Here is a 13,312-nt window from a genome sequence, read left to right as displayed (position 1 = left end):
TCCAGTTGCCTTGATTTATTCTTTACAGATACATACCATGACCTGGATACATGAGAACCTTCACAGACTCTTATGCACCAGGGCACCCACACTTGACCTGTTACAGTTTGTCTTGCAGTCATTGCCCCATGTTTTTTTAGAAGGCTGAGTAACGCTGTGTTCTGGAGCTTCCATCATCCTGAATGTACCAGAGGCTGCAGCTCGAGGAAGATGGCGCCCAGTGCCCAGCCCGTCTCCACATCCCGCACTTTTTTGGTTAACTGGAAAAGAAACGAGAAGTGTTGCTAGGTTCTTTGAATGGGGATAGGAAAGCTTCCCAGGACATGGTACCTGCAGAGTGGTGTCCTCCTCGAAGCCAAATCCATCCCTGAGCAGAGCGGTGATGTAGGTAAGATCCATACACAGGAACGGGCTCTGCGATGCAAAGCGGTCCATATGGTCACACACTGGGGGGGGGACAAAAGTGACCAATCACATTTAAAAAAAAATCGCATTCCAAGAGCTATAACTTTTTTGTTTTTTTCATCAATGTACTTGTATGAAGTCTTATTTTTTGCAGGAAAAGTTATAGTTTTTAATACCCCATTTTGGGTACCTGTAATGATTCTTTAAAGCCAGTTCTTTAGCTAAAACCACCTTTGTTTACGTCAGTAAAAAGGCGTATTAGTGGTCACTAAGGGTGTCACATCCACTACTCACAGGCCAGGCAGCTTCATATCCATGCAGGGGGATAGCACTTGGTATTCACTGCAATAAAGTCCCCTCATTAAAGGGGTTGTCTGCGTGTTTAGTACTGACCTGTCCTCAATACCTGACACCTGGCAGTGCGCCTAAACCATGTGACATTGCTGATCGTCAATAAAAAGTCGTAATAAGATAAGGACACCAAGTTCTTCCCAGTATCAAAACAATGCTTCAGATACTTGTCGATTCCAAGCACAGGTAGGAGTAAATAGCATATAGAGCGGCGTCCCCCTGTATATTCACCAGAATGCCATCGCTTTTTGAAAAGAAACTGTATTTCATACAGTAGCGTCCATGCCTCCTCAGTCGATCAATGTGCTTTTTCTAAAGATGGGGATAATACCAAACTCGTTTCGGGGTTATAAGGAAGTGACCCCTTCATCACGCGTTTGGTATTATCCCCATCTTTAGAAAAAGCACATTGATCGACTGAGGAGGCATGGACGCTACTGTATGAACTATCAAACCGCTCAAGATAACTTCTGTTACACAGACGATACTTTGTGCCATCGCAAGACCACGTGTATGTGAAGTTTTGGCGCGGAATTCAAACAAAACGACAGCCCTTGAGACCGGAATCCTGATCTCCATAGAAGGTATACCGTGTTGAGGGCAACGAAGTCCATTAAAGACCTCCCGGTAAGACTGTGCTAGTTTCTTTTCAAAAAGCGATGGCATTCTGGTGAATATACAGCGGGACGCCGCTGTTTGCATCAAGTGAGTGGGACGCCGCTCTATATGCTATTTACTCCTACCTGTGCTTGGAATCGACAAGCATCTGATGCATTGTTTTGATACTGGGAAGAACTTGGTGTCCTTATCTTATTACGAATTTTTATTGTCAAAATGTATTAATCGAATTTCATCATTGGACATTTATACCATCGGATATTGTGCTTTATCGAACATTTTCTTTGGTCGAATATTTTCTGGTCGATTGTTCTATTGCAAACATTTTCAATCCATCAGAGGTTATCATTGACCATTGGGATTCATATATATTGTGACTATACACAGACGTGATTTTTATATATATAATATACACTTTCTATCCTTGCTGCTATCCTATTTTGAAATTATTAGTTTTATCAATAGATTAATACAATTCTATAAATAAATCAGATTTTATCCTACATAATAAAAATCCCAATACTACTGAGTGCCCCACTACCATTTATTTATTACTTATTTTTTGTCAGACTGGGTGTTGTCTGCCAGCGGGAGCACCTCTAAGCGATTCCTCATCACCCGAGTGCGACATAATTCTGTATTTATAGGGAGTCGGATATTGATGACCTATCCTGCGGATAGGTCCGTCCAAAACACCCGGACAACCCCTTTAAGGGCCAATCTTTCTTTTGCCTGTAGAAAATACAGTGAAATTAATGCTTTATTTTTGTGGTGTTTTTTTTCCCTATAGAGGAATCTATGGGAAAATCTCTGAAACACCACCTTACCGAGAACGTGCGGCAATTAAAAAGGCCAAGGGGCCAAAAGACACCAGGACACAGTGTTTGCAAGGCTATTGACCGGTGTGTAACATCCGGCCACAGAGATTTTTGCTCCTAAAAAATAATTTAAAAAAATCACAAAAAAGCAGCATATTTAAAAATAAAAAAAATGTGTTCCTTGCTGCAGCAGCAGAGTAAACCCGGGCGGATTTCATGTGATCCCGACCCAGCCAAACTTTTTTCAGATCTTGGAACTCCCCTCTAAGGCTCCCTATACAGATGGATTTTTACTGGTAATAACTGCAGGTCTTGGTCACCTGCATTTCTTGATAGCGTTTTTTTTTTTCTAGTTTTTTTGGGTTGTCAAAAAGGTGTCATTTTTTTGAAAATAACCAAAAGACAAACTCCACCTAATGAACAAAGGCTTGAGTGACCTGCTTCTCATATTTCCCGTAGACCTGGAACTGATGTTTTTACAGCAAAAAAAAACTTTGCCAAAAACAACAAAAATAATGCAAAAGTGCAGAAAAACCTGTGTGCAAACATCCAACTTTGCAATAAAATCTTTTATGATAAGCCACCGTGGACCCTGTCATATTGCAAATCATTTTCCACTGATTAAAGGGAATCTGTCAGCAGTTTTGCCCGTGCTGTAAGGGCAGCAGTAGAGATCTCTTGTGGAGCTTTTCTCCACAGGGGTAGTGTGAATATGAGGTTTTGTTAGGGCTGTTTCACATGAGCGGATGCCATGCGCGACATCCGCTGCGTGAATGAGAGTAAATGTAGTAAAAAGGTAACAGAGAGGAGCATTATCATTCATGTTAATGCTCCGTGCTTCTGCTGTCCGCAGCGGGTCTTGGCTCTCATTCATGCAGCGGATGACACACGTGGCATCCGCTTGTGGGAAACAGCCCTAAGTGTCCAGGAGTTGGAGCTCCACTCTGAAGCTGAGAAGGGAAGGTTTTGGTTGGAAATAGATGTATGTATCTGTGTCTTCCAGTCCTACCTAGGCTATTGCCTTTGTTTCTGACGCCCCCATCCCTCCTACAACCCGAGCAGATCTAGAAAATGAACCCCCAGATATATACGCTTCACTAATAACATAGAGGTGACAGAGCAATACCCATTACAAGATCCATAGAGGACACGGCCAGTAATGGCTGGATTTACAGTACCTGACCATTAATACATGTCCATACAGACACCTAATTCCTGATGTACTTCCCGTTTCTCCAGGGAAGTAGTCCCAGAGCTTCACGTAGCCTCCATGACCACCCAGATACCTTCTAATTGGCAGGGCAAGGGAATGTCTGCTTCTCCCTGGAATGAGGCATTGGAATGCTCTGCAGTCACGGCCGTGGGGCCTGCAGTTAGCGGAATGTCACTGACCAGGATTTGTTTGCACTATATCCATACACCAGGTAGATTTAGGTGGTCACAGGCTGAGGGTCTTGCTAGGAACAATGGGCCTCATTTAGCAAAACTGTTTAACATCTAGCATCAGAGGGGGAAGGGGGACAAGACGTAGCTGCAGCCCGAGCGTAAAATGCAACGCTTTTCACGGTCTGCAATTGTATCAAACCAGAACAAATAAATACGGATAATAAGGCCAGCACGTTACGGTTTTTCTAGGCTTTGTGTCCCTTTAAAATAATAAATTACAAGTTTTGCTGAATCTTTTCCCACAAAAAGAATATTAAGAGAATAATCACATGGGGCAGATTTCCGGAATGTCTTATTAGCAAACAATCTGCATCTGCTGCAGAAACAAACCCGTTCCCATAAAACTGATTTCAGCAGAAAGTTCTGGAACAGATCGGCCGTCTATGGCCACACACATTCATGGAATCTAAGGAAAAACAAGCGTCAATCTGATCCTGAATGGAGGAGACGGTTAAGGCTGGCTTCACACCACTCCCCATTATAGCTAATGGGGCCCAATGGAGACATTCGAGCTTCTGACAATGCCGGAATGCAGAGAGAAGCTAGCCTTAGCTATATTTGTGTGAGCCCCGGCAGTGACAGAACATACGGCTGTGGTTAGAATATTTACCTTCTCTGGCTTTTAGAGCAAAGTCCCTGACGGCCAGCGCTCCTCCATCTTCGTGCTCTAGAAAACAAAGTAGTCGTATGACAGGTGTCCTGCGATACTCAACCCCTACTCAGACCAGGGCCATCTTACCAATTAGATTGGTGTCCACTGCCCGGTCATAATAGTAGGAGAAGGCATAAAAGCGTCCGTCTCGCATCTCATCAACTTGGTGGACGTTCCCCTGTAAGATGTGCAGAACCTCAGAGTAACAGGCATCAAACCCGACAAGGCCTGGACAATGGAGGGCAAAGTAAGAGGCATTTCCATAATAAAGCAGCAGCAGGTCTACAGCGAGCGAGCTATATAATATACAGGGATAGAAATCACCACCAGAAAGACTTAAAGGGGTCCTCTCACTTCAGCAAGTGGGATTTATCCTGTAGATGCAGTTTGTACCAGGCTCTTCCTAATGTAGTGATTCTCCATATTGCCCCCTTTGCTGGGTGGATTAATTTTTCCATCACATCATACACTGTTTGTTTCCATGGTTACGACCACCCTGCAATCCATCAGTGGTGGTCAAGCTTGCACACTATAGTAAAGTGCCGGCCTCTCTGGTGGCCGGGACCATGGGAGCGCACATAGGCTGGCACTTTTTCCTTTATTGTAAAATCACAACCACTGCTGCTGGATTACAAGGTGGTCGTAACCATGGAAATGAGCAGTGTATAATGTGGAAAAGTGAATCCAGCCAGCAAAGGAGGCAATATGGAGTATCACTGTACATTATGAAGAGCCTGAGAAGGTAGCAATCGTATGAGTGCCGGGAGTCCAAGTGACCAGTCATCAATAGTAAAAACTAGACAACCCCTTTAACCACCTCAGCCCCCCTAGCTTAAACCCCCTTAATGACCAGGCCACTTTTTACACTTCTGCACTACACTACTTTCACCGTTTATTGCTCGGTCATACAACTTACCACCCAAATGAATTTTACCTCCTTTTCTTCTCACTAATAGAGCTTTCATTTGGTGGTATTTCATTGCTGCTGACATTTTTACATTTTTGAAATTGACCGATTTTTTTGCAAAAAAATGACATTTTTCACTTTCAGTTGTAATTTTTCAAATAAAACTACATTTCTATATAAATTTTTCGCTAAATGTATTGTTCTGCATATCTTTGATAAAAAAAATGCAATAAGTGTATATTTATTGGTTTGCGCAAAAGTTATAGCGTTTACAAACTATGGTACAAAAATGTGAATTTCCGCATTTTGAAGCCGCTCCGAGTTTCTGAGCACCTGTCATGTTTCCTGAGGTTCTACAATGCCCAGACATTAGAAACACCCCACAAATGACCCCATTTCGGAAAGTAGACACCCTAAGGTATTCGCTGATGGGCATAGTGAGTTCATTGAAGTTTTAATTTTTTGTCACAAGTTAGCGCAAAATGATTGTAAGAAAAACAAAAATAAAGTCTCATATTCCACTAACTTGTGACAAAATAACATTTTACATGAACTAACCATACCCCTCACAGAATACCTTGGGGTGTCTTCTTTCCAAAATGGGGTCACATGTGGGGTATTTATACTGCCCTGGCATTTTAGGGGCCCTAAAGCGTGAGAAGTAGTTTGAAATCCAAATGCGTAAAAATGCCCTGTGATATCCTGAAAGTACTCATTGGAAATTGGGCCCCTTTGCGCATCTTGGCTGCAAAAAAAGTTTCACACATGTGGTATCGCCGTACTCAGGAGAAGTAGGGCAATGTGTTTTGTGGTGTTTTTTACATATACCCATGCTGGGTGAGAGAAATATCTCTCTAAAAGACAACTTTTACCCTTTTTTTTTTTTTATACAAAGTTGTCATTTGACAGAGATATTTCTCTCACCCAGCATGGGTATATGTAAAAATACACCCCAAAACACATTGCCCTACTTCTTCTGAGTACGGCGATACCACATGTGTGACACTTTTTTGCAGCCTAGGTGCGCAAAGGGGCCCAAATTCTAAAGAGCACCTTTAGGATTTCACATGGCATTTGTTACGCATTTGGATTCCAGACTACTTCTCACGCTTAAGGGCCCCTAAAATGCCAGGGCAGTATAAATACCCCACATGTGACCCCATTTTTAAAAGAAGACGCCCCAAGGTATTCCGTGAGGAGCATGGCGCGTTCCTAGAATTATTTTTTTGGCACAAGTTAGCGGAAAATGATTTTATTATTATTTTTTTATCTTACAAAGTCGTATATTCCACTAACTTGTGACAAAAAATAAAATTTTACATAAACTCGCCATGCCCCCCACGAAATGTCTTGGGGTGTCTTCTTTCCAAAATGGGGTCACTTGTGGGGTATTTATACTGCCCTGGCATTTTAGGGGACCTAAAGCGTGAGAAGTAGTTTGAAATCCAAAAGCGTAAAAAATGCCCTGTGAAATCCTAAAGGTGCTCTTTAGAATTTGGGCCCCTTTGCGCACCTAAAAAAAGGGTTAGGGTTAGCTGCAAAAAAGTGTCACACATGTGGTATCGCCGTACTCAGAAGTAGTAGTGTGTTTTGGGGTGTATTTTTACATATACCCATACTGGGTGAGAGAAATAGCTCTGTAAAAGTCAACTTTTGCCATTTTTTTAATACAAAGTTGTAATTTGACAAAGCTATTTCTCTCACCCAGCATGGGTATATGTAAAAAGACACCCCAAAACACATTGCCCTACTTCTCCTGACTACGGCGATACCACATGTGTGACACTTTTTTGCAGCCTAGGTGCTCAAAGGAGCCCAAATTCCAAAGAGTACCTTTTAGGAGGGCATTTTTAGACATTTGGATTCCAGACTTCTCACGCTTTAGGGCCCCTAAAATGGGGGCCCCATTTTGGAAAGAAGACACCCCAAGGTATTCCGTGAGGGGCATGGCGAGTTCATAGAAGATTTTTATTAAATTTTTTGTCACAAGTTAGCGGAAATTTTTTTAGTTTTTTTTTTTCCTCACAAAGTCTCCCTTTCCGCTAACTTGGACCAAAAAGTTGAATCTTTCATGGACTCAATATGCCCCTCAGCGAATACCTTGGGGTGTCTTATTTCCAAAATGGGGTCATTTGTGGGGTGTTTGTACTGCCCTGGCATTTGAGGGTCTCCGCAATCATTACATGTATGGCCAGCATTAGGAGTTTCTGCTATTCTCCTTATATTGCGTATACGGGTAATGAGATTTTTATTTTTTTCGTTCAGCCTCCGGGCTGAAACAAAAAATGAACGGCACAGATTTCTTCATTCGCATCGATCAATGTGGATGAAAAAATCTCTGCCCAAAAAATGTGCAAAAAAAAAAAAAAAGAGGGGAAAGGCGTCTGCCAGGACATAGGAGCTCCGCCCAACATCCAAACCCACTCAGCTCGTATGCCCTGGCAAACCCGATTTCTCCATTCACATCAATCGATGTGGATGAATAAATCATTGCCGGAATTTTTAATTTTTTATATACAAAGTGTTTGCCAAAGCATATGAACGCCGCCTCCTCCTCAGCTCGTATGCCTCGGCAAACGTATCTTTTTTACTGCAAAGGAGAAATCTCGTCTTGCAGCGCCGCATACACCGACTTTTGTGTAATCTGACAGCAGCGCAATGCTTCTGTCAGAATGCACATGAGTGCTGCAGCTGGTCGATTAGTTGGTCCTACTTCCAACTTTCGGAACATTAACTTTTTTGCTTACCTGTGATTTTTTATTTTATTTTTTACCTTTTATAGGACAAACCTCTCCTTTCCCATGGGACAATGTGCAAAGCGCAAATCGCCCAGAGATGTGGCGAAATACATTATGCATTTTGTCCCAGGTTAAAGGAGAGGTTTGCAGCAGCTGTGAGTGAAAGGGCCCTAAGAGCCCTGTGTGACGCAATCCCTATACTAATAGTGTACCTGTGTGTGGTACTTCCAGAAACACTCCCCTAAGCATAGGGCAGAGCAGTCAGGACAGAAATAGCGGGTGTCACGCCTTATTCCACTCCTGCTACAGACACAACATTTTTTTCGGGGTGACTGTTGGGTTGAGGTACCAGCAACGACATTGGGGAACTGTCGCTCAAGTAGACGGCTCACTACACTGGTGGTTGGGGCCACAGAACCTCCTGGGTACAGGAGGTTCTCGATGATCTCTTCCTGAAATTTGAGGAAGGATCTTGTTCTCCCAGCCTTACTGTAGAGAACAAAACTATTGTACAGAGCCAATTGAATTAAATATACAGACACCTTCTTATACCAGCGTCTGGTCCTGCGGGAAAGTAAATAAGGAGCCAACATCTGGTCATTGAAGTCCACCCGTCCCATGAGTGAATTATAGTTGTGGACACAGAGGGGCTTTTCAATGACTCCAGTTGCTCGTTCAATTTCGATTGTCGTGTCTGCGTGAATGGAGGAGACCATGTAAACGTCACGCTTGTCTCTCCATTTCACCGTGAGCAGTTCTTCGTTACACAAGGCAGCCCTCTCCCCCTTGCAAGACGGGTGGTAACGAGCCTTTGGGGGAAGCCCCGGCGACTAGGTCGCGCAGTGCCACAGCAGCCAATCTGTTCTAAAAACAAATGCTTGGGAACACTTGTGTAAAAATTGTCCACATAAAGATGTGGTACCCCTTGCCAAATAAGCAAGCTTAGGATGTATTGTTTGAAGCCAAGGCGCCCGGTAAAATGTATAAGGTACTCGTCTATGCAGATGTTTTGCTCTGGGGTATACAAATCTGCAAATTTGGTGGTAAAGTGGTCTATGAGGGGCTGAATTTTGTGGAGCCGGTCATAAGCTGGGTGGCCTCTGGGACGGGAGGTGCTGTTATCACTAAAGTGCAGGAAACGCAGGATGGTCTCAAATCGTGTCCTGGACATAGCAGCAGAGAACATGGGCATGTGATGAATTAGGTTTGTGGACCAATATGACCGCAATTCATGCTTTTTTGTCAGGCCCATGTTGAGGAGGAGGCCCAGAAAAATTTTAAATTCGGAAACTTGGACGTGTTTCCACCGGAAAGACTGGGCATAAAAGCTTCCCGGGTTGGCGGATATAAATTGAGTGGCATACCGGTTTGTTTCTGCCACAACTAAGTCCAAGAGCTCCGCAGTCAAGAACAGCTCAAAAAACCCCAGTGCCCATCCGATCTGAGCTGTCTCAACCCGAACTCCAGACTGGGCGGTGAAAGGGGGAACTACTGGTGCGGCTGAAGTTGGGGGCTGCCAATCAGGGTTTGCCAACACCTCAGGGACTCTACAGGCCTGTCTGTGCGGTGGCTGCGACGGAGGAACTAATGCACGTGCCACCGTACCAGCTTCAACTGCCCTTCTGGTGCTCGCCACTTCACCATGTTGTACGGCAGTGCTGGTACTAGGTCCAGGGAGGGCTGGGCTGCTGGTGTATGCCTCACCACGTAATCCGACAGCGCCAGCCCCACTCTGCTGCCCTTGAAGCGGATCCTGCGCAAGCTGTGGTCTAGCAACACGGGGCCAGGTACGCCTGGTGGTATCAGGGACCTCAACCTCCTGTAGGCCTCTTCAGAAGAATACCCCCTGTTGAACATTTGGACTACTAAATTTAGGGGTATTCCCTGAGACTACCCAAGAAAAAAAGCAAGCCTGTCTTACAAATGGGAGGCTAGCGAAGTACCGGAGGCCGCTGCGATTGATAAAAAAATATCAAAACTGATTTTTTTTTTTTTTTTTTCTCGCCGCAGCGCTTGTGAAGTGATTGTGCAGTGATAATAAAAAATTGGTCATTGCGGTGGGGCGGGCGTGGGTGAACACACGTGTGGGCGACTGATCGGGCAAACACTGCGTTTTGGGTGGAGGGCGAACTAAGGTGACACTAATACTATTATAGTTCTGACTGTGATCAATTCTGCTCACTTACAGATACTATAAAAGTACCAATGCTGATTAGCGATACGCGAATCAGTGACTGCGGTGCGGTGGGCTGGGCACTAACCGACGCTAACTACCTAACAAAGGGGCCTAAACTAACCTAAAACCTAACCGTCAATACTAGTGAAAAAAAAAAAGTGACAGTTTACACTGATCACTTTTTTCCCTTTCACTAGTGATTGACAGGGGTGATCAAGGGGTTAATTGGGGTGATGGGGGTGATCTGGGGCTAAGTGTAGTGTTTGGTGTACTCGCTGTGATGTGTGCTCCTCTGCTGAGACCAACCGACGAAAAGGACCAGCAGAGGAGCAGGGAAGCCATTTAACACCTTATATTTATAAATATTATGTGTTAACTGGCTTCTGATTCGCTTTTTTAAAAGTCACCAACCTGCCAGCGATGATCATTGGCTGGCAGGCTGGTGACGAACTTCTGATGTAACGATTCCCAGCCCGCACTGCGCATGTGCGGGCCGGCTCTGCTTGAAACTTTGCGTCTCGCGAGAAGACGGATCGGCGCGTCCAGGAGGAACAACAGGGCCGCCGCCAGGACACAATCCTGCATGCGGCGGTCCTGAGGAGGTTATAGGAGTTCTCCGGCCTTTAGGACCGGCCCACAGATCAGCTGGTGATCAGTAGGGATGAGCTAATCGACTTCGGAACAAACATCCGAAGTTGATTTGCATAAAACTTCGTTCTAATACTGTACGGAGCAGGAGCTCCGTACAGTATTAGAATGTATTGGCTAAGATGAGCCGAAGTTATTGCTTCTCAAGACTTTGCATAATAACTTCAGAAATTAATTTGTACTGCAAAAAAACATTTTCCGAACTCGGGTTCATTTCCAAGGTTACCCTCCCTAGTGATCAGCAATGGCCCGAGAGTCAACCCCCTACCTGTCTAATAGAAACCTTATTCGTCAGCACCTGAGCCCACTCCTTTCTTCACTTCAAAATTGCTGGCGGCCGTGGTCCTTTTAAACATCACCCGGTGTTCCGTGATATTTCCCCTACCCTCGTCACTTCCTGTTGTGACACGGCTGCACCGGCTATGACGTTCCCAGCTTTGGAAGGAGGTGTGCCGCGCAGGCACACAACGACTGGGTAGGGAAATTTCACACCAGAGTTGGGGAGAAGGGGCCACCTAATGCGCTTGCGCCTTACCTCTCAGCTGGACACCGGCCAACACTGCGCATGCGTCGGGAGCCTCACCAGCGGTTAGAGGGTATTCCCTACCCACGCACCAGCGAACAGGGAGATCTCTTATACCAAACATCCATCCAATCACCGCGCCTGCGCACTGTGGGGGTAGGGAGATCTGATGGCTATTTGTTGTGTTAAATCTCCCTACCACTCACTGCGCATGCGCGGTGTCTGAGCATCTGTAGCCAGCTGAGAGGTAAGGCACAAGTGCATTAGGTGGCCCCTTCTCCCCAACTCTGGTGTGAAATTTCCCTACCCCGTCGTTGTGCGAGGGGGAGTGGAGTTCACTGTTAAGGGGGCGGGGTGCTGTAGACGTCCCATTGTAAGGAGGCGGGCACTATGTGGGGTTAAGGAGTGAGGGGGAGTGGAGTTCACTGTTAAGGGGGCGGGGTGCTGTAGACATCCCATTGTAAGGAGGCGGGCACTATGTGGGGTCAGTGTTAAGGAGTGAGGGGGAGTGGAGGTCACTGTTAAGGGGGCGGGGTGCTGTAGACGTCCCATTGTAAGGAGGCGGGCACTATGTGGGGTTAAGGAGTGAGGGGGAGTGGAGGTCACTGTTAAGGGGGCGGGGTGCTGTAGACGTCCCATTGTAAGGAGGCGGGCACTATGTGGGGTTAAGGAGTGAGGGGGAGTGGAGTTCACTGTTAAGGGGGCGGGGTGCTGTAGAGATCACCGTTTTGGGGGAAACTGTGGATATCTTTTAACAACACACAGAAACATTGAATGAAATATACCCGTACGAAGCCGCGTCCTTCTGCTAGTTGTAAATAAATAAATTCCCTGGGACTGCGCCATTGCATTTGCCAAGGGGTCAGTTGTGGCACAACACACGCGGTGTTGCAGGGCTGAGATTCAGTCCTGTTTTGATATTTAAATTGGACACATGGTTGAGTGAGTAACATCACAGGAGGGGAAGATAGTGCAGATAGAGACCGGGGGCAATGTAATGGGACTGGGGGAGGAATGGAAGGAGGGACTAGAACAGTTCGGAAGGAAAGGTGTAGGATAAAAAATATACATAAACCTCTCACATGTATGTATACTAATGGCAGAAGCCTGACTAATAAACCGGGGAACTGGAATTACTGATGTGTGAGGAGGACTATGAAAGTGGGAAGAATTGAGACACGGCTGGATGATAGCTATGACAGTGGGAATAACTGAGACACGGCTGAAGGATAGCTATGACAGTGGGAATAACTGAGACACGGCTGAAGGATAGCTATGACAGTGGGAATAACTGAGACACGGCTGGATGATAGCTATGACAGTGGGAATAACTGAGACACGGCTGGATGATAGCTATGACAGTGGGAATAACTGAGACACTGCTGGATGATAGCTATGACAGTGGGAATAACTGAGACACGGCTGAAGGATAGCTATGACAGTGGGAATAACTGAGACACGGCTGAAGGATAGCTATGACAGTGGGGATAACTGAGACACGGCTGGATGATAGCTATGACAGTGGGAATAACTGAGACAGGGCTGGATGATAGCTATGACAGTGGGGATAACTGAGACACGGCTGGATGATAGCTATGACAGTGGGAATAACTGAGACACGGCTGGATGACAGCTATGACAGTGGGAATAACTGAGACACGGCTGGATGACAGCTATGACAGTGGGAATAACTGAGACACGGCTGGATGACGGCTATGACAGTGGGAATAACTGAGACACGGCTGGATGATGGCTATGACAGTGGTAATAACTGAGACACGGCTGGATGATAGCTATGACAGTGGGAATAACTGAGACACGGCTGGATGATAGCTATGACAGTGGGAATAACTGAGACACGGCTGGATGATAGCTATGACAGTGGGAATAACTGAGACACGGCTGGATGATAGCTATGACAGTGGGAATAACTGAGACACGGCTGGATGATAGCTATGACAGTGGGAATAACTGAGACACGGCTGGATGATAGCTATGACAGTGGGGATAACAGACAGGGCTGGATGATA

At 45.5% G+C, this 13,312-nt stretch overlaps 1 protein-coding gene across 2 annotated transcripts in view; it reads right to left on the bottom strand.

Annotated features, from left to right (window-relative positions):
- ENTPD5 (ectonucleoside triphosphate diphosphohydrolase 5 (inactive)) overlaps window positions 1-13,312 on the bottom strand; it is a 90,456-nt gene continuing 77,144 nt past the window's right edge. For both annotated transcript variants that reach the window (XM_044271604.1, XM_044271603.1), the window contains exons 10-13: window positions 4,378-4,518; window positions 4,249-4,305; window positions 331-446; window positions 1-260 (exon numbers count right to left, since the gene is read on the bottom strand). In XM_044271604.1, coding sequence (XP_044127539.1) covers window positions 174-260; window positions 331-446; window positions 4,249-4,305; window positions 4,378-4,518 — 401 coding nt within the window. In that variant the 3' untranslated portion in view covers window positions 1-173. The remainder of the gene's footprint in view (window positions 261-330; window positions 447-4,248; window positions 4,306-4,377; window positions 4,519-13,312) is intronic.

Source organism: Bufo gargarizans, chromosome 11, assembly GCF_014858855.1.
Source record: "Bufo gargarizans isolate SCDJY-AF-19 chromosome 11, ASM1485885v1, whole genome shotgun sequence".
Taxonomy (NCBI): domain Eukaryota; kingdom Metazoa; phylum Chordata; class Amphibia; order Anura; family Bufonidae; genus Bufo; species Bufo gargarizans.
Note: the sequence above shows the minus strand (reverse complement) of the source record. Positions and strands in the feature narration are given on the sequence as shown.